The 26128-nt window shown below is 48.0% G+C and overlaps 1 protein-coding gene across 1 annotated transcript in view; it reads left to right on the top strand.

The window, feature by feature from the left end:
* BEND3 (BEN domain containing 3) overlaps positions 1–23095 on the top strand; it is a 51028-nt gene extending 27933 nt beyond the window's left edge. Inside the window, exon 4 of the mRNA XM_009451772.5 lies at positions 17325–23095. Coding sequence (XP_009450047.1) covers positions 17325–19571 — 2247 coding nt within the window. The 3' untranslated portion in view covers positions 19572–23095. The remainder of the gene's footprint in view (positions 1–17324) is intronic.
* Positions 23096–26128: the final 3033 nt, after the last annotated feature.

Here is a 26128-nt window from a genome sequence, read left to right as displayed (position 1 = left end):
CAGGAGGATTGCTTGAGGCCAGTAGTTTGAGGCTGCAGTGAGCCAAGATTGCACCACTGTATTTCAGCCAGGCAGGGGAACAAAGCAAGAACCTGTCTCTAAAAAAAAAAAAGGGCTCTTCATTTCTATTACAGTGTTGTTTTTTTTTTTATCACTAGCCTTTCTTTTTTATTGTTTCTTAGAATTTCAGGTCAAGTGTTGTGACTCATGTTTGTAATCTCAGCACTTTGGGAGGCTGAGGTGGGAGGATAATTTGAGCCCAGAGTTTAAGACCAGCTTGGGCAACATAGCAAGACCCTGTCTCTAAAAAAAAAAAAAAAAAAATTTTCATTTGTGTGTCCATTGACCATCTGGTTTTTTTTGTTTGTTTGTTTCGAGATGGAGTCTTGCTCTGTCGCCCAGGCTGGAGTGCAGTGGCACAATCTCAGTCACTGCAACCTCTGCCTCCCAGATTCAAGCAATTCTCTTGCCTCAGCCTCCTGAGTAGCTGAGATTACAGGTGCGTGCCACCATGCCTGGCTGATTTTTGTATGTTTAGTAGAAATGGGGTTTCACCATGTTGGTCAGGCTGGTCTCGAACTCCTGACCTCGTGATCCGCCGGCCTTGGCCTCCTAAAGTGCTTGCGCCTGGCCGACCATCTGTTCTTGCATGTTGTCTACTTTTTCCATTAGAGTCCTTGGCATATTAATCATAGTTGTTTCACATTCTCTGAGTTCCAGCATCCCTACCGCCTCTGAGTCTGGTTTGGTCTTAGTACGCCTTGTCGTTTTTTCTTTTCTTTTCTTTTTTGAGATGGAGTTTTGCTCTCTTACCCAGGCTGGAGTGCAGAGGCGTAATCTCTGCTCACTGCAACCTCCACCTCCCAGATTCAAGCAATTCTCCTGCCTCAGCCTGCCAAATAGTTAGGATTACAGGCGTTCGCTGATTTTTGTATTTTTAGTAGAGATGGGGTTTCGCCATGTTGACCAGGCTGGTCTTGAATTCCTGACCTCAACTGGTCCACCCGCCTCGGCCTCTGAAAGTGCTGGGATTACCGGCCCAGCCTTGTAGTTTTTTTTTCTTTTTCTTTTTCTTTTTTCTTTTTTTTTTTAGACAGAGTCTTGCTCTGTCGCCCAGACTGGAGTATAGCAGCGCAGTCTCTGCCCACTGCAACCTCCGCCTCCCAGGTTCAAGCAATTCTCCTGCCTCAGCCTCCCGAGTAGCTGTGACTACAGGCGTGTACAACCATGCCCAGCTTATTTTTGTAGTTTTAGTAGAGACGGGGTTTTACCATGTTGGCCAGGATGGTTTCAATCTCTTGACCTTGTGATCCACCCACCTCGGCCTCCCAAAGTGCTGGGATTACAGGCGTGAGCCACTGTGCCCAGCCAGTTTTTTCTTAGTAACCAGACATGGTATCCTGAGTACAAGGAACTCCTGTGAATAGTCCTTCAATAATGTCGGGGGAGAGGAAAGGGGAGGGCAGCATTCTCCAGTCCTGGATTTGGTCTGTTTTTTTTTTTTTAGACGGAGTCTTGCTCTGTCTCTGGCCAGAGTGCAGTGACGCGATTTCGGCTCACTGCAACCTCCGCCTCCCAGATTCAAGCGATTCTCCTGCCTCAGCCTCCCAAGTAGCTGGGACTACAGGCGCACGCCACCATGCACGGCTAATTGTTGTATTTTTAGTAGAGAGAGGGTTTCACCATGTTGGCCAGGATGGTCTCAATCTCTTGACCTCGTGATCTGCCCACCTCGGCCTCCTGGGGTGCTGGGATTACCAACATGCGCCTGGCCAGGTCTCAGTCTTTTAGCAGCCCTGGATCTCTGGACTGTAAACTTCACTTGGACTTCGTAGTTCCTCCATTCCTCCCTTAAGTGGGACAGGATGAGTCAAGTGGGCTGATGTTGGCTATTTCTCTTCCTCCAGGTAAAAGGCAGGAGCTGGAGTTGGGTATCTCCCTTCTGGTCAGTTAGGCGCTGATAAAACCCCTGCAGGTTTAGCTCACGTTAAATAGTTCTCCGGAGGGCAAGCCTTAAGAAAAGAGAAGGCGGCCAGGCGCGGTGGCTCATGCCTGTAATCCCAGCACATTGGGAGGCCGAGGCGGGCAGATCACGAGGTCAGGAGATCGAGACCATCCTGGCTAACACAGTGAAACCCTGTTTCTACTAAAAATAAGAAAAAATTAGCTGGGTGTGGTGGCGGACACCTGTAGTCCCAGCTACTTGGGAGGCTGAGACAGGAGAATGGCGTTAACTCAGGAGGCGGAGCTTGCGGTGAGCTGAGATCGGGCCACTGCACTCCAGCCTGGGCGACAGAGCAAGACTCAAAAAAACAAAATAAGGCCAGGTGCGGTGGCTCACGCCTGTAATCCCAGCACTTTGGGAGGCTGAGGCAGGTGGATCATGAGGTCGGGAAATCGAGACCATCCTGGCTAACACGGTGAAACCCCATCTCTACTAAAAATACAAAAAATTAGTCGGGTGTGGTGGCAGGCGCCTGTAGTCCCAGCTACTCAGGAGGCTGAGGCAGGAGAATAGCATGAACCTGGGAGGCAGAGCTAGCAGTGAGCCGAGATCATGCCACTGCAGTCCAGCCTGGGAGGCAGAGCTAGCAGTGAGCCGAGATCATGCCACTGCAGTCCAGCCTGGGCGACAGAGTGAGACTCTCTCTCAAAAAAAAATAAAAAATAAATAAAATTTAAAAAGAAAGAAAAAACAAAAGAAAAGAGGATGCTCTGATATTTCAGATTGGTTCCCTTTCCCCTCCCCCTGCCAGAAGTAGAAGGGGATTTTTCTCTAATATTCGCTGTGAGAACCTGGTAGGGTTCTTGGAGGTAGTGTGTCTGGAATTTATTCCTTCTGGTGGGTTCTTAGTCTCACTGACTTCAAGAATGAAGCCGTGGACCCTCACGGTGAGTGTTACAGCTCTTAAAGATGGTGTGTCCATAGTTTGTTCCTTCAGATGTTCAGATGTGTTGGGAGTTCCTTCCGGTGGGTTCGTGGTCTCGCTGACTTCAGGAGTGAAGCCGCAGACCTTCGCAGTGAGTGTTACAGCTCTTAAAGGTGGCGCATCCAAAGTTGTTTGTTCCTCCCAGTGGGTTCGTGGTCTCGCTGACTTCAGGAATGAAGCCGCAGACCCTCGCGATGAGTGTTACAGCTCATAAAGGTAGTGCAGACCCAAAGAGTGAGGAGCAGCAAGATTTATTGTGAAGAGCGAGAGAACAAAGCTTCCACAGCGTGGAAGGGGACCCGAATGGGTTGCCACTGCTGGCTTGGGTGGCCAGCTTTTATTCCCTTATTTGGCCCGTGTCCTGCTGATTGGTCCATTTTACAGAGCGCTGATTGGTCCGTTTTACAGAGTGCTGATTGGTTCATTTACAGTCCTTTAGCTAGACACAGAGCACTGATTGGTACGTTTTTACAGAGCGCTGATTGATGCATTTTTACAGAGTGCTGATTGGTGCGTTTACAATCTTTTAGCTAGACACAGAGTGCTGATTGGTGCGGTTTTACAGAGTGCTGATTGGTGCGTTTACAGTCCTTTAGCTAGACACAGAGTGCTGATTGGTGTGTTTACAATCCTTTAGCTAGACACAGAGTGCTGATTGCTGCAGTTTTACAGAGTGCTGATAGGTGTGTTTACAATCCTTTAGCTATACACAGAGTGCTGATTGGTGCGTTTTTACAGAGTGCTGATTGGTGCGTTTTTACAGAGTGCTGATTGGTGCATTTACAGTCCTTTAGCTAGACACAGAGTGCTGATTGGTGTGTTTACAATCCTCTAGCTAGACAGAAAAGTTCTCCAAATCCCTACCTGACCCAGAAACCCAGCTGGCTTCACCGCTCAGTAGAACCCACGAAAGTGTGGGGCCTATGCTGATTGGGTAACCTTGGAGATTTTAACTCTCAGACTTGTCCACACTGCGTCTCCAGCAATTCCTCAGTTGCAGTTCAGGTTTCCCTGCCCTAGTGCTGGTTCCTGTGGAAGTCTGCTCTCTGGTGTCTGCTGTGGTAAGCTGGGAGTCTCTGTACTCACCCGTCTGTTTCGCCACGTTTGGGGGCAGTGGTTTGCCCTGTGACCTTACCGGTCTTACGGGTCTAAGAAAACGTGTTGATTTTTTCAGTTTGTTCAGCTTTTTCCTTGTAGTTAGGATGGAATGCTGACTTTCAGGCTCCTTCCATGCTGGACCAGATACCTGAAGTCCTTCATCTTCTTTCATGGCCAAATAATATTCCATTGTAGAGATGCTTTTTCTTTTTCAAGACAGGGTCTCGCTGTGTTGCCAAGTCTGGTCTCAAACTCCTAGCCTCAAGGAATCTCCCACCTCGGCCTCCCAGAGTGTTGGGATTACAGGCGTGAGCCATGGAGCCCAGCCTCACCACATTTTGTTTATCCATTCATCAGTTGACAGATATTTTGGGTTGCTTCTACTTTTTGAGTATCATAATTCATACTCGAACGAGACATTATTTAAAAATCTATAATGTCCAGAAAAAAATGTTGACTTTTTTTTTTTAATACCTATGAGTATTGTTTTCTTTTTTTTGAGATACAGTCTTGCTCTGTCACCCAGGGTGAGTGCAGTAGTGTGACCACCGCTCACTGCAGCCTCAACCCCCTGGGCTCAGTGGATCTTCCCACCTCAGCCTCCCAAATATCTGGGACTGCAGGCACGCACCACCACACCTGGGTAATTTTGTTTTTGGGGGTTGTTTTTCTTTTGTAGAGATGGGGTTTGGCCATGTTGCCCAGGCTGGTCTGGGACTCCTGGGCTCAAGCATTCCTCCCGCCTCAGCCTCCCAAAGTGCCGGGATTACAGGCATGAGCCACCGTGCCTGGCCGATAATTTTTAATAAACGAATAATTAGAAATATTCCACCCTTGACTGCGGCTGCCTAACCCTGCCATTTGCCACATACCTTGTGATCTGGGCAAAAGTTTCACGCCTGGATGGCAGTTTCTAGTGCAGTGAGTAATAACTAGATGAAAACCCACAGATCTGATTTGTGATCTGCTGTGGCAGATGAAAGCTACAAGACAGTTAGTAGAATAGCTTAACCATATTTTATTATCCTTTTCCTTTGTGATTGATATTTAGATGTTTTCCAATTTTATATTATTACAAGTAATGCCGGGAAAACATCCCCATACATCAACCCAGTGACTGTATGAGTGTTTCTGTAGGTTAGATTCCTAGAGGGTTATGCTGGAAGTGATGAGAAGTTTGACAAGCAGTATGTTAATTTCCTAAAGGAACTCCCCAAAATATTTTTCTCTGTGTCATATTACATTTCTGTTTGTGATCAGTTCTGCAAACTCACTTCAAGTTTTCAAGTAAAGCCAGAATTCAGGAAATGAAAGACAAAGTTTAGTGTATCAGTTCACTTGTGCTGTGTTGTGTTACATAGCACAGAACCACTCCAGAACCTAGTAGTTTAAAGCAACCACTAGGCTGGGCGCGGTTGCTCACGCCTGTAATCCCAGCACTTTGGGAGGCTGAGGCAAGCGGATCACCTGAGGTCAGGAGTTCCAGACCAGCCTAGCCAACAAACCTTGTGTCTGTTAAAAATACAAAAATTAGCCCGGTGCGGTGGTGTGTGCCTGTAATCCCAGCTACTCAGGAGGCTGAGGCAGGAGAATCGCTTGAACCCAGGAGGTAGAAGTTGTAGTGAGCCAAGATCACACCGCTACACTCCAGCCTGGGTGACAGAGCGAGACTACTGAGACTTCATCTCAAAAATAATAAAAAGCAACCACTACTTTATTTTTTCATGATTCTCTGGACCAGCTGGTGGTTCTGATTTGGCCTGACACATTCAGGGCTGGGTAGTCTGGAATAACCTCACTCACGTATCTGGGTCCTCACCTGGAATGAGTGGCTGGGATGATTGGAGCTTCCCTTTACGTACATTATCCCCCTGGAGGGAGCTAGTCCAGGCTTACTCACATGACAGTGCAGGAATTCCTAGGGGCAAGAGAGGGCAGGCTTGTCAAGCTTCTGCTTGCATCACATGTGCTAGTGTCCTGTTGGCCAAAGCAAGTCACATATCCAAAACTACACCCGAAAGTGGAAAAGTAGACTCTGTCTCCTGTTGATAGAAGCATGAAATCACCTTGCAAAGAGGCATTCACACAAAGGTGGGAGGGGGTATTGTGGCTATTGTTATAAACAGGGAGCAGCAAGCTCTCCCAACAAGTTGTGTCCATGTGTACATCAGGTTGTAGCCTTTGTGGACAGTCCGAGATAATTCTGTTGCCTTGCTGCACAAATGATGTCACACTTCACCCTTTCACTCAACACATTTTTATTGTAACAGGATCATAGAGAAGGCAGCATCTTCATATGCTTGGGGACACAAAGGAAAGGGTATATTCTCCTTTATTTATTTATTTTTTTTTGAGACAGGGTCTCACTCTGTCTCCCGGGAGTAAGTTTTGTCTGGCTGGAGCTTCAGGTATCACCCAGGGACTCTGACATGTTTAGGGAAAAGGGATCAAAACCAAAAATGCATTTGCGTATTTCTCATATGACTTGCCCAGTCTACATATACAAAAATGGTCACGTGTATTTACTGTACTTTTTAGTAGATAGGATACAGAAGGCAGTTCTGACCCATTAGATCTGAAGGGGAAATCGTGTTTAAAGTCCTGGATTTGGCCAGGCGCGGTGGCTCATGCCTGTAATCCCAGCACTTTGGGAGGCCGAGGCGGGTGGATCACCTGAAGTCAGGAGTTCGAGACCACCCTAGCCAACGTGGTGAAACCCCATCTCTACTAAAAATACCAAAAGTTAGCCAGGCGTAGTGGTGGGCGCCTGTAATCCCAGTTACTCGGAAGGCTAAGGCAGGAGAATTGCTTGAACCTGGGAAGTGGAGGTTGTAGTGAGCTGAGATCGCGCCACTGCACTCTAGCCTGAGTGACAGAGCAAGATTCCATCTCAAAAAAAAAAAAAAAAAAAAAGTTTGTGTAAATTGAGGCCAGGCGCTGTGACTCATGCCTGTAATCCCAGCATTTTGGGAGGCTAAGTTAGGTGGATCACTTGAGCCTAAGAGTTTGAGACCATCCTGGCCAACATGGCGAAACCCCCATCTCTACATAAAATACAAAAACTGAGGTGGGAGGATCACCTGATCTTGGGAGGTTGAGGCTGCAATGATCCTGCCTCTGCACTCCAGCTTGGGCAACAGACTGAGATCCCATGCCAAAAAATAAAAAATAAATTTGTATAAGCTGATGGATGTGCCAGTAAATCAATAGTCTTAGAACCCTGGGGACTTTATTTATTTTATTTACTTTTTTGAGATGGAATCTCTCTCTGTCACCCAGGCTGGAGTGCAGTGGCATGATCTCTGCTCACTGCAACCTCTGCCTCCCAGGTGCAAGTGATTTTTCTGCCACAGCTTCCCGAGTAGCTGGGGTTACAGGTGCGTACCACCACGCCCAGCTAATTTTTTTGTATTTTTATTAGAGATGGGGTTTCACCATGTTGGCTAGGCTGATCTCGAACTCCTGACCTCAGGAGATCCACCCGCCCTGGCCTCCAAAATACTGGGATTACATCCTTGAGCCACTGTGCCCAGCCAACCCTGGGGACTTTAGAACAATCCATCTGTTTTATGAAATTATACTGTATGTTAATTTTTCAAAAAAGTACTAGTCTTAATTCAGGGTGAATATTCTCTTATCCTCTGCCGCTGAATCTTCTGTTTCTTCTAAGATATATATGGTGACTGGAGTAGGGTGGGGTGTATGTACTGTTTTCTTCTTTTTCTTTTCTTTTCTTTTTTCTTTTTTTTTTTTGAGATGGGATCTCATTCTGTGGCTCAGGCTGGAGTGCAGTGGCACAGTCCTGGTTCATTGCCGCCTCGACCTCCCGGGCTTAAGCAATCCCCTCACCTCAGCCTCCCAGTGGCTAATTTTTGTAATGACAGGGGTTTGCCATGTTACCCAGGTTGGTCTCCAACTACTGGGCTCAAGCAATCTGCCCATCTTGGCCTCCGAAAGTGCCGGGATTACAGGTGTGAGCCACCACAGCCAGCCATATGTAATGTTTTCTGAAGCACTTTCATTAAAGACAGGAGGAACCTAGAGGATGCAGCCAGTGATAATCAAAAAAGTAGAAAGGGTGAGGTGTGGTGGCTCATACCCGTAATCCTAGCGTTTTGGGAGGCCGAGGAGGGAGGATCACTTGAGCTCAGGAGTTCAAGACCAGCCTGGGCAACATAGTGAGACCCTGTCTCTATTTAAAATAAAAAAAAGTAGAAAGGAAGCACACTAACAGTTACCAGTAGCTACTCAACAAATAGTGCCTTCCATACCTTATTCCATCTAATCCATATAACAAACGAGTTAATACCTCAACCAGGCAGCTGAGCAAACTCAGGCATGTAAGTTAAAAGGTGCCAGGGTGCCAGTGGGGCAGCCTTGTTACTGGGGTGAGATTATCAGGACTGATTGGGAAGACACTGTCACTTTCTCTGAGTCATCCTACTGAAACGGGACAAGTTCCGTTGTCCCCTTGCAGGGCATGCGATGGGGGTGTGGCTTGCTTCTTCAGTGCCCCACTGCTCAAACCTCTAGGGGGGCATACAGACAGTCAGGCTGTGGGGCTCTGACCCCATGGCAGTGTCTAGGGGTGGATGTTTACAGCTCCTGAAGCCCCAGTGGGCATATGTTACAGGGTGCCTTTTTAGTTTTGCTCCTGTCTATAGGCAGCTTGTGTTAACCAGCTCAATTAGACCCTCCACCTTGTTGCAAGGACAGAGGGCTTTCTGTATCCTGGGTTCTTGCCTTGGTGTACCAGAAGAATCGGATCACACCTGGGCTTAGAGAATGAGTGCAAGGTTTTATTGAGTTGGAAGTAGCTCTCAGCAGATGGGGGAGCCAGAAGGAAAATGAATTTCCCCTGGAGTTGGGCTGCTCAGTGGCCCGGGCCCTCCTCCTACTGCCCCGGCCAAACTCCACATTGTTTTGCTGGTCAATGACCTGTCATCATGCTGGTGGTGCCTGTCGGTGTGCTCCCGACATCCTCTCGACATCCACCCAGTTGTGTGTTCCTCCACCCGTGTGTTTCTGTAGACGTCCAGTTGCTTCTATCTTCTTCCACTGATCCGCTCCTCTGGACATCCAGCTGCTTGTGTGCCTGCCTGCTAGGGTCTCGGGGATTTCTATAGGCACAGGATAGAAATGGGGGCGTGGCAGGCCAGGGTGGTCTTGGAAAGTGCAACATTTGGGTGCAAAGGCAGGAGTGCCTGTCCTCACCTAGGTCCATGGGCACAGGCCTGAGGGTGGAGCACTAGCCAGGGACCCGCCCTTCTCTACCCAGCACTTCCATAGCCCCCTCCCATATCACTACCAGCATGCTAAAATACAAGAACAAGTAGAGAATCTGGGGTCAGATGAGGGGCAGATCGCCAAAACTCAGCCAAAACTCAGGTTCCTCCACTGTCATGAGGGGTGACACTGCCTGCCTCGCTGGGCTGTTGTGGATCACTGAGATAGTCCACATGAGGACGCAGCATGGGGCATGCTCCACGTCAGCCTTTAGAAATGTTGTTTACTGGGCCGGGCACGGAGGCTCATGCCTGTAATCCCAGCACTTTGGGAGGCCGAGGTGGGCGGATCACAAGGTTAGGAGATTGAGACCATCCTGGCTAACACGATGAAACCCCCTCTGTACTAAAAAAATACAAAAAATTAGCCGGGCGTGGTGGCGGGCGCCTGTAGTCCCAGCTACTCAGGAGGCTGAGGCAGGAGAATGGCGTGAACCCAGGAGGCAGAGCTTGCAGTGAGCCGAGATTGCGCCACTGCACTCCAGCCTGGGTGACAGTGAGACTCTGTCTCAAAAAGAAATGTTTGTTTATTGCCTCTGAGCTCCCATCTCCAGCCCTCAACCCCATGACCAGCATTCAGCTGCCTCCCTCTACATTTATCAGAATGAAATCAGCATGGCACCATCAAGGGAGGCCACCTGATGCCCTTGAGGACACCCAGCCTGGGCACCATCCAGTCAGGACATAGACCATCTCCTGTCTTCTCTCCCCTGCCGCAAGGAAAGTGCAGGAGGGCAAAATGGGGAGCCCTGATGCTAACAGCATGTCACAGGCAGGCGTCTATCAATGTTGACAACTTGTTTTATGAGTGACATTTAGTACAATGCTTAGAAGAAAAAACCTCCCTCAAAAAGTCTAACAAAGGGCTGTGTAAAGACTTATTTGGCACCTCTGTTGGAGAGGACTTCGTAGCCAAATACAGCAGATGTGGGAGGTGCATAGCCAAAGTTTTTATTGGTAATCATCTTTTTGTTCACAGAAGTGGGGCAGTGTTCAAGAGCCGTATGCCAGGCAGAGGTTAGCTTTGTTCTCCTGGGGTTTTTCGTTTATTTTTTTAAGTCCTAAAATGTCTCTGTGGTTTGTTTTTCATTTGGAAAATGGAAATGGCATCTCATGCAGTGCAAATGCACAGAACACCTCCTGAGTGTCAGTTACTGTGGTGTGAGCTGAGGATTCTTAAGAAGTCTCTCAACAACTATCGCAGATAGGTACATTCCCATTTTAATGAGGCTCAGAGAAGTTAGCACTACCAAGCCTGCGTGATTCCGAACTGGGCACTCAAACATCATGCTGGTTGGGATACTGGGATATTTGTAAGATGCATGAGAAGCCTTAGGTGCACTCATATCTTGCTAGGTCTTCTGGTCTTCCTCTTTTCCCTTCATTATAGTTGCTTTATCTCCCCAGAATCTTGTTTCTTCAGCCATCTTAGCACATCCTTCACCCTTACCATATAGTGTTGGCAGCAGAAGGATGACCCACAGAGTAAGAGCCGTGAGAGCAGAGACTGTGTCTGGCTTGATCCTGGGAGGTCACCGTATTGATGCTGAACTTAGTGAGGGGTTACCACTGGGTTGCCTAAGGAGGGGTGAACCGGCTCAGGTCAGAAACAGAGCAGGTCAGAACTCCCCTGCTGATCAGTAGTGGGATCACGCCTGTGAACATAGGCAACTTAGTGCAGCCCTGTCTCTGATTTAATTTAAAAAAAAAATTGTTTTGGCCGGATGTGGTGGCTCACACTTGTAATTCCAACACTTTGGGAAGCCAAGGTGGGCCGATTACTGGAGCTCAAGAGTTCGAGGCCAGCCTGGACAACATGGTGAGCACATTTAAAATAGGATTTTGTGCAGAAAGAGATCATTAGAAATTCATATACTGTGCAACAAGAGTACATGTTCTAGAGGGAGACCTGCCCTAATTAATACCCAGGATAGAAAAATAAGTACAGGGTCTCTACTAAAAATACAAAAAAAATTAGCTGACCATGGTGGTGTGTGCCTGTGGTCCCAACTACTTGGGAGGCTGTGGTGGGAGGATAACTTGAGCCTGGGGAGGGTGGGGAGTGATGGCGAAGGTTGCAGTGAGCCAAGATCACATCACTGCACTCCAGCCTGGGCAACAGAGTGAGATCCTGTCTCAAAAAAAAATTTGATGATGATGATGAAAATAATAATGTTGAAAATGAAAGTGGTATAAGCATCATTCATGCGACTGTGATTCCAGGAGGGAGATGCCAGCCCAACTGACCACTGTTTCACATGGCCTCTCTGCTTCCCCAGGTCATGCTGCTTTCTGAGTGTTCCAGCGTGCTGACTCTCAGGGCACTTTTGAGCCACTCATTCATTGAACTAAATTCAGTGACCACTCTTGGATTTGGGGTTGCGATGAAGACGTCTAGCACTTGGAGCATCTCCAGGGTGTCCCACTCCCTGGGATGTCACTGGGCATGGACACCTGGAGTCTCCCTAAATAGTCTATTTACCCCTCACTTGTAACCCAACATCAGCTTCTTTTTGTTCAGTCAGATTCTCCAGCTGAGAGATTTGGGCATTCTCTCTGGGTTCTACGGGTGCTGGTGGCTGAATGAAACGCCCTGATCAAGATCCGGGCTAGACGCTGGCATTGCAGAGCCTGAGCTGTACAGCAGAGTTCCCATATGGTTGGAAGACGAGCCTCAGAGAATTGGGAACGTGTCAGCCAGTCCTACCCAGTGCCAAGTAGCACAGATTTAAAGATTTCTTGATACTCCTAGACAGCTGAGCCGAGATTTTATCATCAGCCACAAACGCAGCCAGCCCATTGCCGCCTTGGCAGCATTTGTGGAATTAATTGGAGCACTGAGCTGACAGGACACCAGTGTGGGAGTACCTAAGAAGTTTCTCTTCAGTGCTTGTGTTGTGTTCTGTGTTGAATTGTGTACCCAAGGTTTCTGGGAGTGAATATTGCCCTCTACTGGGACACTAACATTTTTTATTCAAGCAATCTAGCCAAAAATGTTTCTGTTGACGGCAGTGTTTCTAACATGCTTGGTGGAAACGGAAATATTTGTATTAATGAGGCTGAATATTGAGAGTTATGGGGGGTTTCCCAGTTTCAATGTACTCTTGCCTCCCACCTGCTGTAGGAATGTGAGGGAGTCAAATCTTGTGTGTGTTGTTGGTATTCAAATAATTCACCAGAAACTTTTCCCTGTACTCATTTCTCCCCTGGGCAAGTCTCCCTCTAGAACATGTACTCTTGTTGCATGCTATATACGTTTCTGATGATCTCTTTCTTAGGAAATTCTATTTTAAATGTGCTAATGGAACCTTAGTTTAAAGCAAAGTCTCCTTTTCTAAAATCACTCCTAATATAGTTATGATTTGTAATTGTTAGTACTCCAAACCCAAATTTCTCTCTATTGGTAAACCTTATAGTAATCTTATAGTCCATGGGACCTCTAAAATTATTTTAGTGTAATAGAACTAAATGGTGAATAAATTGCCAAAAATTTTACTTTACATTCTACAGGAATTAGCAAGTAAGGCACTTTGAGTTTGTTAGGGCAATGGTTTTCCACAGTGACCCACAGTTATAAATCACCTTATAGAGCAATACAACTTACCTGTATGAATTTGTAAATAAGTATTTAGACATACATATAGTAATGAAACAAAACTCTTAAATTGATTTACTTTGTGCAGTACACTTTGATATTTTCTATTCTTTTTGCTTTCTTATTTCCTCCTTCCCTCCCTCTTTATTTATTTATTTTTTTTTTTTTTTGAGACACGGTCTCACTGTCGCCCAAGCTGTGGTACAGTGGTGCAGTCACAGCTCACTGCAACCTCCACCTCCAAGACTCAAGTGATCCTCCCACCTAAGCCTCCCTAGTGGCTAATCCCTCCCTCTTCTTTTTTTTTTTTGAGACGCTCTGTTGCCCAGGCTGGAGTGCAGTGGCACTCACTGCCACCTCCGCCTCCCACGTTCAAGTGATTCTCCTGCCTTAGCCTCCTGAGTAGCTGGGACTACAGGCATGTGCTACCACTCCCAGCTAATTTTTTGTATTTTTAGTAGAGATGGAGTTTCACCGCGTTAGCCAGGATGGTCTCAATCTCCTGACCTCGTGATCCACTCACCTCAGCCTCCCAAAGTGCTGGGATTATAGGCATGAGCCACCGCGCCCGGCTCCTCCCTCTTCACGATCCACCAAAATCAGTTATCATCTACTATCCCACAATTTGAAACACTGCATTAGGGGTAAAGGTTTTCAGCTATCTCCACCCCTTCCTTTCTGGTGTGTGTATATGTTTTCTTTTCTTTCTTTTTTAAAGAAATAATGCCAGATAACAGAACAGAAGAAACATAAAGGGCTTAAATTCCCAGCCTTTAGGACAAACAGACCTCTAAGAAGTGCCTTCCATGAGTGACTTACCCTGAGGCACTGTGGGAAAGTCCTTCTCAGTGTACTTGAGAGTGTCATTACAACTCCCCTAATAAAAGTCCCCTACAGAACTACCTCTGCCATGGCTTGGGAATTACATTATGTAATAATAAATCATATTGTAATAATAAATTTTTATGTATTTATTTTTGAGACAGAGTCTCACTCTGTTGCCCAGGCCAGAGTGCAGTGGCACGATCTTGGCTCACTGCAACCTCCGCCTCCCAGGTTCAAGCAGTTCTCCTGCCTCAGCCTCCCCAGTAGCTGGGATTACAGGCATGCGCCACCACACCCAACTAATTTTGTATTTTTAGTAGAGATGGGGTTTCACCGTGTTGGCCAGGCTAGTTTCGAACTCCTGACCTCAAGTGATCCACCTGCCTCGGCCTCCCAAAGTGCTGGGATTACAGGCATGAGCCACCGCACCCGGCCATAAATATTTATTAAGCACTTAGTGTGATTCAGATAGACTCAGTGCTGTGTGTGCACTGTCTCCTTAAATCCTCACAACCACCCTGTGGGACAGGTAGCATGATTTACCCTGAGTAAAGGAAGGTGAGGCTTACAAGGTCACAAACAGAATGCTTGCTGATTGAGCTGAGTTCTTAGCCACACCTTCATGCCAGTGCTCTTATCAGAACAGCTCCCTTTTCTTTTTTTTCTCCTTTTCTTTTTCTTTCTGAGACAGGGTCTTGCTCTGTTGCCCAGGCTGGAGTGCAGCGGTGTGATCTCAGCTCACGAAGCCTCAACCTCCCAGGCTGAAGCAATCCTCCTACCTCAGCCTCCCGAGTAGCTGAGACTACAGGCACACACTACCACTCCCAGCTTATTTTTGTAGAGGTGGGGTTTCACCATGTTGCCCAGGCTGGTCTTGAACTCCTGGGCTTGAGATCCCCTGCCTCAGCCTCCCAAAATACTGGGATTACAGGTGTGAGCCACTGCACCTGGCCTCACTTTTCTTAAGCATGTATTTGAGAATGGTGGAACACTTTGCCCTGCTTTATTCACATGTGTGGTTGACAGAAATTCATTGACCTCTTCTGTACCCTGGGCACTTTGCTAGGCACTGGGGATAGACTCAGGAACAACGTGGTCCCATCGCACAACCATCATGCAGTTTGACAGGGATGGGGACAGCTTGGCAAGGAGACCCCAGAGGGAATGGGGCAGGTGGCTGGCCACCCCTGACAGGCTGCCTCCACTCTGGTATGTTCTTGGTCCTCTGCTCCTGTGAGTGCTGTAGAGGGGAGGGGTGGGGAGTGGGGGCCACAAGGGCCAGTTGCCACTGACCATTTGCTCACACACACACACACACACATATATATATATATATATATATATATATACACACAAACCCTGAAGGAAGTATTGGCCAGCTCTGTGATAACTAATGCACGTACGAGTCCCTTTATAAGGTCACTAAGGGAGTAGTTTTTCTTTTGCATGGTTGTCCTCATGGGGGCACAAGAGAAGAATTAACATTTCTTTAATATGAGTCAGATTATTCTATTATCCAAAAGAGAGAGTCTAGGAAGTAATTTATTAATTATTATTGAGATGGGGTCTCACTCTGTCACCCAGGCTGGGGTGCAGTGGCAAGATCTTAGCTCACTGCAGCCTCCATCTCCCAGGCTCAAGTTATCCTCCTACTTCAGCCTCCTGAGTAGCTGGGACTACAGGTGCACACTACTGTGCCAGGCTAATTTTTTTTGTATTTTTTTAGTAGAGACAGTGTTTCGCCATGTTGCCCAGGCTGGCGGAACTTCTGAGCTCAGGAGATCCACCCATCTTGGCCTCCCAAAGTGCTGGGATTACAGGCATGAGCCACCACGCCCAGCCGTTCATTAATTTAAATGAAAAAGAACACATGGAAGGTTCAGAATGATGAAAGTTTTCTGTTTATTTGGGCTCTTGGTTTCTATTCCCCCTGGATCTGCCTATTCTCAGCCTCATATTGCTCACTTGCTGTACAAAGCCTCGCTTCTGAGGTTGTCTCTTTTCCCTACATTGGTTGAGGCTGCAGAGAAAAACACCTCATGCACTGTTTTGTGCTGGCATTAGTTACCTGAAAACTTTCAAATAACCCTGATCTGCCCGGATGAGATAAACTGAGAGCAAACACTGACTGCCAAGCCCTGGCTACTCAGAGAGGATAGACAGCAGCCACAGCACCCGGGAGCTTATTAGAGATGCAGGCCCAGGGTTCACACTCTGCATTCCAGCAAGACCCCAGGTGATTCAGTGTGTACACTAGAGCTTAAGAAGCGCTGGGCTAGGCCAGTCCCAGCCACCTGTACTCTTCCCAAGTGTGGAGAGAAGCACCCCAGGATGCCGTTTGTTCTTGTCTATTCCCAGTTGCCTGAGGCACATGCCTGTCAGTGGGAGCAAAGGCTCCCTCCTCCCCCGACACCCACCAGCACTCACTGACTAGCTCATCTGCTTTCCTAAAACTCAAATATACATTTACATAACTATCTGGGTCGAATTCAACATTTGTCAAAAACAGGCTTATTAGGTTATGGCTGAAACACAATGAATGATACATGTTTAAGGTATACAATTTGATACGTTTTGACACGTGTCTACCAGTGAACCCACAGCCACAGTCATGATGATAAACATCCGTCACCCACTGACGTTCTCCATTTCATTCTCTGTGTCCCATCGAATTCTCCCTGCAATCCCTAGGCAATGACTATCTGCATTCTGTCACTATAGGCAAGCTTGCGTTTTCTAGAATTGTACATACACAAATGGAATCAAACACTATGACCTTTTTGTTATTTATTTTGAGATTTATCATGAGTACTTTGTGTACTGTATCAATAATATCTTATTGCTGAGTAATATTCCATTGTATGAATATAACATAGTTTATATACTTGTTGATTTTTCAGAAACGGGGGGTTGTTTCTACTGTCTCACAGTTGCATAGGCCAGAACGTTCTGGGCCGGCTTTTTCTGGCCTAAGATGTGATTTCAGGCAGTGGTGGAGTTGGCATCAGACAGCCGCTCTCCACAGCCCAGTTCTCAGGTGCCCCAACCATGCATCCCAGATGAGCCTTCCCGAAAAGGGACGCCTGCTCTCCCAAAGGCTGCAGGCTAAAAGGACACACTGCTGCCTTTGGGAGCTATCATAGGTAGGAATCTCTGTCCCTTCCTGAGAGCAGACCAAGGCACGGGTCCATGAGGTGACCTGCCCGTGGCCGGCAGCTGCACAAGCCCGTTGCCTTCCTGTGCTCGTCCTCCTGTTTCTTGCAGAGTTCTTGCCCAGTATTGCCAGCACCAATGTCAGCCCTCTGATGGAAAGGAAGTCCACTGCTGGTGCCCTGTGAGAGCGCAAAGCCTCCCTGGGCCCAGCCTGAGTCTTTTCTCAGGGAATGGGGAGAGCAGCAGGTCTGGGGTGCTGGGGATGCAGGTTTGTATCAGTGGTGCATCCTTGGATGACAGAGTGATTCAGGGTGAGGAATCAGTTTCTTACATGCTCCCAAGGTTGACCTTGGCCTCTGTGTGCTACACAGACCCTTGTTTAGTGTCATAAACCACAGCACCCACCTAACACTCTGGGAAATGATTTTTGTTTTGCAGGCTCTCCTAGCAGGCATGCGGAACCGTGAGAACAGCTCGCCCTGCCAAGGCAATGGTGAGCAGGCCGGCAGGGGCAGGAGCTTGGGCTCTGTGTGGCCTGGAGAGGAGGAGCCCTGCAACGATGCCACCACCCCTTCCTACAAGAAGCCTCTGTATGGCATCTCGCACAAGATCATGGAGAAGAAGAATCCTCCCTCGGGGGACCTGCTAAACATGTACGAGCTTTTTGAGAAGGCGAACGCCAGCAACAGCCCCTCGTCGCTGCGGCTCCTGAATGAGCCACAGAAGCGGGACTGTGGCAGCACCGGGGCAGGCACTGACAACGACCCCAATATCTACTTCCTGATCCAGAAGATGTTCTACATGCTGAACACCCTCACGTCCAACATGTCCCAGCTGCACAGCAAGGTGGACCTGCTCTCCCTTGAGGTGAGCCGCATCAAGAAGCAGGTGAGCCCCACTGAGATGGTGGCCAAATTCCAGCCGCCCCCTGAGTACCAGCTCACAGCCGCGGAGCTCAAGCAGATCGTGGACCAGAGCCTGTCAGGGGGGGACCTGGCCTGCCGCTTGCTGGTGCAGCTCTTCCCCGAGCTCTTCAGCGACGTGGACTTCTCCCGGGGCTGCAGTGCCTGTGGCTTTGCGGCCAAGCGCAAGCTGGAGTCGCTGCACCTGCAGCTCATCCGCAACTATGTGGAGGTCTACTACCCCTCGGTGAAGGACACGGCTGTGTGGCAGGCCGAGTGCCTGCCCCAGCTGAACGACTTCTTCAGCCGCTTCTGGGCCCAGCGGGAAATGGAGGACAGCCAGCCCAGTGGCCAGGTCGCCAGCTTCTTTGAGGCAGAGCAGGTGGACCCCGGCCACTTCCTGGACAACAAAGACCAGGAGGAGGCCCTGTCTCTGGACCGGAGCAGCACCATCGCCTCAGACCACGTGGTGGACACGCAGGACCTCACTGAGTTCCTGGACGAAGCCTCCTCACCAGGCGAGTTTGCCGTCTTCCTCCTCCACCGGCTGTTCCCCGAGCTCTTCGACCACCGCAAGCTGGGTGAACAGTACAGCTGCTACGGGGACGGTGGAAAGCAGGAGCTGGACCCGCAGCGGCTGCAGATCATCCGCAACTACACGGAGATCTACTTCCCTGACATGCAGGAGGAGGAGGCCTGGCTGCAGCAGTGTGCCCAGCGCATCAACGACGAGCTCGAGGGGCTGGGGCTGGACGCGGGCAGTGAAGGCGACCCCCCGCGTGATGACTGCTACGACTCCTCCAGTCTGCCCGACGACATCTCAGTGGTCAAGGTGGAGGACAGCTTCGAGGGCGATCGGCCGGGTCGCCGCTCCAAGAAGATCTGGCTGGTGCCCATCGACTTCGACAAGTTAGAGATCCCCCAGCCTGACTTCGAGGTGCCCGGCGCCGACTGCCTGCTCAGCAAGGAGCAGCTACGCAGCATCTACGAGAGCAGCCTGTCCATCGGCAACTTCGCCTCGCGCCTGCTGGTGCACCTGTTCCCCGAGCTCTTCACGCACGAGAACCTGCGCAAGCAGTACAACTGCAGCGGCTCCCTGGGCAAGAAGCAGCTGGACCCCTCCCGCATCAAGCTCATCCGCCACTACGTGCAGCTGCTCTACCCACGCGCCAAAAACGACCGCGTCTGGACCCTGGAGTTCGTGGGCAAACTGGATGAGCGCTGCCGGCGCCGGGACACGGAGCAAAGGCGCTCCTACCAGCAGCAGCGCAAGGTCCACGTGCCGGGCCCTGAGTGCAGAGACTTGACCAGCTATGCAATCAACCCCGAGAGGTTCCGGGAGGAGTTTGAGGGGCCCCCGCTGCCCCCCGAGAGGAGCAGCAAGGACTTTTGCAAGATCCCCTTGGACGAGCTGGTGGTCCCCTCGCCTGACTTCCCGGTGCCTTCTCCCTACCTGCTGTCTGACAAGGAGGTGCGTGAGATCGTGCAGCAGAGCCTCTCCGTGGGCAACTTTGCCGCCCGGCTCCTCGTCCGCCTGTTTCCCGAACTCTTCACCGCCGAGAACCTCCGGCTGCAGTACAACCATTCCGGGGCTTGCAACAAGAAGCAACTGGACCCCACGCGGCTGCGGCTCATCCGCCACTACGTGGAAGCCGTCTACCCGGTGGAGAAGATGGAGGAGGTGTGGCACTACGAATGTATCCCCAGCATCGATGAGAGGTGCCGCCGCCCCAACAGGAAAAAATGCGACATCCTCAAGAAAGCAAAGAAAGTGGAGAAGTGAAGGCCTGTGACCTGCCCAGAGATTCGGGGTCACCAGAGGCTGAGCGATGGGCACCCTTGGGACTGAGCAATACTTGGGAGCACGCCTATGGCATCCACAGACAGGCACCTTATGTCCGTGGGGAGTGGCTTACTACATTTGCACACGTAAACACCCACCCAACCGCAAGAAAGAAGCCTTGAGTTTGGTCTCTTGTACTTACAACTTCTGTCCTATGTGCCCCGGTGGGGCAGCCTGAGTGTGGGGAGAGCAAGCTGTGAGGGCAGGGACCAGAGGTTAGGGGTCCTCTCTCCCTGGTTGTGCCCTCCCCAGCCCCTCACAGCTTAAAATGCAAACCCAGCAACTCTCTTGCCCCTCTTCCCATATTTTACATCTTCCATTTTGACCCATTTTTTTTTTTAATTAAAAAGAAACCCTTAAAAAAATCATTGGGCTCTTTGGGGGCCATTTTACTTAGAAAAAAATCTCTTTAAAAGTGCCATGTTCGTGCACAGTGGCTAATCATAGCTTCAGGTGGCATGGATACTGATTTTACTGACCTTGTTTTTTACATCTGATTTTGGAAGAGTCAAGATGCCCCTTGGATGGCAGTAGAGGGGATGGAATAGTGCGAAGTCCTTTACGACCACATGCAAGTTTTCCCTTCTGCTCTGGTGCCTGGGAAGGCTTCCGTTCAGCTTGGCCTGTCCTTCAGGCGCGTTGGTAGAATGTTGTGTCACTCTTTAGGCGAGAACACTGGATGATGATGATATGAATGTAGACAGCCGTGGAAACACGTTCGCAGTGTCTCCATCTGAGCCGTGTCCTTCCACTGCCCCCATTCCTTCTCCATACATGGTTGCTGGTTGGAGGGAGTGGACATGTTTCCTTGGAAAACAGTGCAGGGGCTTTTGGCTTCTTGTTAGATTTAAGGGTGGGCCTCTTTGAGCTCACCATGAACTGTTTACTTTTCCGTGTGTGTATTTGTACAAAATCCAGGTTCCGGGAGCTTTGTGGTGACTTCCCCAGACCTCAGTGTTAGCTCCTCCAGGCAGCACTACATCCTCATTCCTCAGGGCGGGCCCAGGTCTGGGCCCCTCTTGGGGATACCAGGCATTGGAAGGACACAGGCCATTTTAGATGGGGTACACATGTCCCTTCCCAGGGTCCACTCAGAACTTTCCTCTTGGACTCTCTAGAAGGTCCTGCTGTCCTATACCTGGCCACCCCCTGCCTTGGGGGGCACATGTCTTCGTTCCCTCCCGACTGGGAATGTCAGGCTCCTGCAGGCCAGCTGCATGCTCTCCAGGAGCACCAACTGGGAAATTCCCTGACAGGTAAAGTCCTTTAAAATGATACTTTTACCTACCTAACTCTGGGGGCCAAATGCTTGAGAGGGAAAGGAAACAGTCGAATGCCAACAGAATGTCATACCAGAGTCCTGGAAAATTTATTGAATCACACAGGGTAGTCATAGAACCCCTGTGGGATGGCTTAATATCTTGCTACTTTAAAATGCAGAGATAACAGAAACAATCTGAATTTTCTTCATTCAGCTGATAAGGACTTCAGTTCCAGTGGCTGTATGACATAATTTTGCCTGTACCCAGGAGCATTTTTTAAAATACAGGATTTTAAAAGCAATGTTAAGTTGCTGATCTAACTAGTAAATTTGCTCCTAAGTGTCATTTACAGATTATTTCTGTTGAAACTGCAAACAGATTTAGAAAGGCACAGGGACTGAATGACTCTCTGTCTTACACAGCTACTCATGCACACACGCACTGCTTACTAAAAGCTGAAGTGAGATGAAGGGGGCCTACACGAATAACAAGTTCAACTTCTTTGTGCCTGGAAAGGAGGGACTGGAGCAGCCAGGAGACTCACTTTCCCCCCTCGCTTGGGCCCTTCTCTATGCCTTAGTCTCTCCAGCACATGCACACAGCATGCACACACACGCACCCTACCCAAAGACAGCTGTGGCCCTCTCCCACCACCTCCCCCTTCCCACCGCTGGTTGTTGGGGGCTGGAGGTGGGAGGTCCCATGGAATTTGTTCTGGTTTCTAGGATGTAAACAAGAGGACTCCAAGCCATGAATTGCCCTGCTTTCTAGAGGGTGGAATGTTGACCCTGCAACTTTAGAAGCACAATCATTTATTAATAATTTTTTTGAAACTCCCATCTACCCCTGTTAGAGAAATCAACAGGTTCTAGGAATTAAATATGTCTCTTTGTAACCCAGAGCATGTTCAATTTTTGGAAACCGTATTTCAGTGATTTTCTTAATACCTTACATGTGTAGGGCATCTTCCCCCAGAATCTTACAGTCCCTTTCTGTGAAGAGAAGTGGACACACGTGGGAACTCTTACCATCTCTGGACTGTCGTCAGGAGACGCCTGCAGGTCCTTGCCCTGTCTGTATGGTGTCCTCACTTCTCCATCCATACAGGTGGCTCCAGTGGGCATTTTTTTATTTTAAATTTTTTACATGAAGCAATAGAAGTACAAAATACTTATTTTTTCAAAATTTAATGTGTTCCATGAAACCTGTTGGCAGTCGCTTTCCTTCCCCCACATCTAAATTCTTTGGTTTTTAGTTGTTTGTTTTTTGGATTTTTTTTTTTTTTTTTTGGCCTTGTATCCCAAGGACTAAAAGATTAGCACAGACACGTTTTGATGTTGAATGAACTAGTAAGTCACAGTAGGTGGTAGTCTTCATTGATTTCTCTGTTAGTTTTTAAAGAATGTATGAAGATAGTCACGAATGTACTGAGTGTTCGCATCCCCCTTCAGTTCACCTTGGCTGTGTCTACAGGACAACAAATGTTTGACAGGGAATAAAGTCGTGTCTGGTGTCATTTGCGCTAGCGTGCCCCTCCCCTTTTGGTGTTGGCTCCAAACCTTCCTTTCCTTTTATGTTTGTGGGGAGTGGGGAACCACATCAGCAGCAATCATCAACCAACCAACCAATGGGATCTACTTAGTGGTGAATAGATTGGCTATTTAATTGGTAAAAGTTGCTGGTCTGACCACACCACAGCATGACCACTGGGTTCATTTAGAGATGGCCTCCGTTTCCAACGTTCCCCCCAAATGTTTGCTTCTTTCCCAGTCAAGAGGGGATCTCGAGACTCCCGAGTGGAGGTCGTGAGCTTGCACCCCGCCCGGCTGTGTAGATCGACTGTATAGATACATGAAGTGGGGGTGGGGGCCAAGGGGCTATTATTGCTGTTTGGAAATACTTGCCTCTCGTAGATCCAGCCTTAATGTTTTTCTGACATCCTAGTAATAGCAGACCCTGCACAAAGTGGATATCAGACTTAATACTGTGAGGAGACAAAATAATGAGAATAGTTTTACCAAAGATAATGAAATCTCGCATCATGTCTGCATTTTACCATAGATTGGAGTGCATCCTTAGGAAACTGAATGTAACAAAAACCCAGGACATTTTTGGAAATTGTATGCTCTCTAGCAACTTTGTGTGAATTTTTATACAAACACTGTTTTATGAGTTATATAAAATGTTATAAAAATAGAAAAACATGGTCTCGTAACATGTTATTTTCTTAGAGCACTGGTCTCTCAGAATATGTCTTGGTCTATTTGTCTTTGTGCGTGGCCTCCTCACCCACCTCCCAGGGAAGAATGTGAATATTCTGGGGGATTTCAGCTTCTGGGGCTTCCATACTCTACGTGTCAGGGGTACAGCTCACAGGATTTCAGTTTGGCCACAGCTGAATGAATGAGAAATTGCCAGATAAATCCTCCAAACCATTTCTCCACAAACCACTTCCTGGCCATGTAGTAGGAGGCTTGTTTGACCTTTTTTAACCTTTCCTGGTCAGGTGCCAGGCCAGTCCTGCAAAGCCAGCAGAGTTTCATTTTCATTTAACCGCCTTTTTTTTTTTCACTTTGGATCAAATGGGTTTTAGTTTCCCCCCGCCCCAACCCTGCTAGAGTGCAGTGGTATAATCATGGCTCACTGCAGCCTCGACTTCCTGGGCTCAAGTGATCTTCCTGCCACAGACACCTAAGTAGCTGGGACTACAGGCCCACACTACCATGCCTGGCTAGTTTTATTATTGTAGAGATGTGACCTCACCATGTTACCCAGGCTGGTTTCAAACCACTGGCCTCAAGTAATCCTCCCACCTCAACCCCCAAAAGTATTGGGATTACTGGTGTGAGCCACTGTGCCCGGCCTCATGTATTATTATTTGTAAAAAGGGATGTTTTCCCTCACCTTCTCTTCTCTTTGGCTAATTATAAATCATTAAACTTAATATTTTATAGTAATAATTAGGCCAGGTGCGTTGGCTAACACCTGTAATCCTAACACTTTGGGAGGCCAAGGTGGGTGGATCACCTGAAGTCAGGAGTTTGAGACCAGCCTGGCCAACATGGTGAAACCCCGTCTCTACTAAAAATATAAAAATTAGCCAGGCATGGTGGTGCATGCCTGTAATCTCAGCTACTCGGGAGGCAGAGGTGGGAGAATCGCTTGGACGTGGGAGGCAAAGTTGCAGTGAGCCGAGATCATGCCACTGTACTCCAGCCTGGGCAACAGAAACTCTGTCTGAAGGAAAAATATATATATATTTATATATTTTTAAATATATATAATATTATATATTATATATAATATATTTATATATAAATATATATATATATATAACATATAGAGTAAAAATTCTATCTCAAGATGTCAGAGAAACTTCTTTGGCCCAGGGATCAGAAGATATAAAATAGTTGGTGGCTCGTGATTGAAACACTTACTACAGTGAGTATTTGCTTATTTGATAGCCTTGAAATCTATACAGCCAGCGCATCTGTGCTGTAAACCTTCTCAGCAGGTGTGCCTTGGTTGGGTGCTGGACCTGAACCTCCAAATGCTAAATCCACTAGCCAGTTTAAGCAAGAAGTGAGGAAAAGCTAAATTCTTTGAGACTCTTGTGGCTGTGGGTATCTTTGTTTTCTTCCAGAAAGAACATTCACAGAGTATTTCAGTGAGAGTATACTTGTAAGATCTAGTTCTCAGAAATAAGAACTCGACACCAGATTATCATGATCATTGGAATGGTGAAATGCAGTGGACTCTACCGGCGTGGTGGCTCACACCTGTAATCTCAGCACTTTGGGAGGCCAAGGCGGGAGGATCACTTGAGGTCAGGAGTTCGATGCCATCCTGGCCAGCATGGTAAAACCCCATCTCTACTAAAAATACCAAAATTGGCTGGGTGTGGTTGTGAGCACCTGTGGCCCCAGCTACTTAGGAGGCTGAGGCAGGAGAACTGCTTGCACCTGGGAGGTGGATGTTGCAGTGAGCCGAGATCACACCACTGCACTCCAGCCTGGGCGACAGAGTAAGACTCCATCTCAAAAAAAGAAAAAAAAAGAAATTTGGAATATCTGGCCAGTGGTGGAGAAAGGAAAGAACAAGCATTGCTTCTGACTGGGATGGCACCAACATTCCTTGAGTATATTGTATGTGCCAGACACTGCTAAGAATGGAACCTGGGCAACGTGTTATCCTTTCAAAAGCCTTGTGAGGTAAGTACCATAATTATGCCTTGTTAACAGGTAGGAAAGCTAGGGACGCAAATGGTGTCTACATTATCTCATTTGCTTCTCATAAAAACTCATTGCTGTGGTCACTGTTATTAACTCAGTTTTGTGGTAAGGAGAGAAGTTGGTTTCTTGCTCAAGTTCACACAACTGGAAATTGGCGGTGCCAGGATTTGAGCCCAAATTGGCCTCTGATTTCCATCATACCCAAGCCACAATACACAAGACCCAGATCCTAAAACAATTGCAAGTCAGCAGTGGTGTCTATCACTCCCATCCTCTAAGCCCCAGTGTGTCTGATCTTAGATATAGGAGTGCTTGTTTTAGAATTAAGCTTCAATGACAGAGCCTTGGGAGCTAAAGAATGTAAATAATAGAATTAGGGTGGGCGCGGTGGCTCACTCTTGTAATCCCAGCACTTTAGGGGGCCAAAGTGGGTGGATCACCTGAGGTCGGGAGTTGAGACCAGCTTGGCCAACATGGTAAAACCCCACCTCTACTAAAAATACAAAAATTAGCTGGGCATGGTGGCGCATGCCCGTAATCCCAGCTACTCGGGAGGCTGAGGCAGGAGAATCGTTTGAACCCGGGAGGCAGAGGTTGCAGTGAGCCGAAATGGCGCCACTGCACTCCAGCCTGGGCGACAGAGTGAGATCTTTTCTCAAAAAATGAAACAAACACAAAAAAATTATCTGGGCATGGTGGCGTGCACCTGTAATCCCAGCAACTGAGGAGGCTGAGTCAGGAGAATTGCTTGAACCCAGGAGACAGAAGTTGCAGTGAACTGAGATCAAGCCACTGCACTCCAACCTGGGTGACAGAGTGAGACTCTGTCTCTAAATAAATAAAATAAAATAAAATAATAGAATTAAGCTAATTCTAAATAATTATAGCAATTGTGAACTTTTTTTTTTTTTTCTTTTTTATTGATCATTCTTGGGTGTTTCTTGCAGAGGGGGATTTGGCAGGGTCACAGGACAATAGTGGAGGGAAGGTCAGCAGATAAACA

Source organism: Pan troglodytes, chromosome 5 (genome assembly GCF_028858775.2).
Source record: "Pan troglodytes isolate AG18354 chromosome 5, NHGRI_mPanTro3-v2.0_pri, whole genome shotgun sequence".
Classification (NCBI taxonomy): Eukaryota; Metazoa; Chordata; class Mammalia; order Primates; family Hominidae; genus Pan; species Pan troglodytes.
Note: the sequence above shows the minus strand (reverse complement) of the source record. Positions and strands in the feature narration are given on the sequence as shown.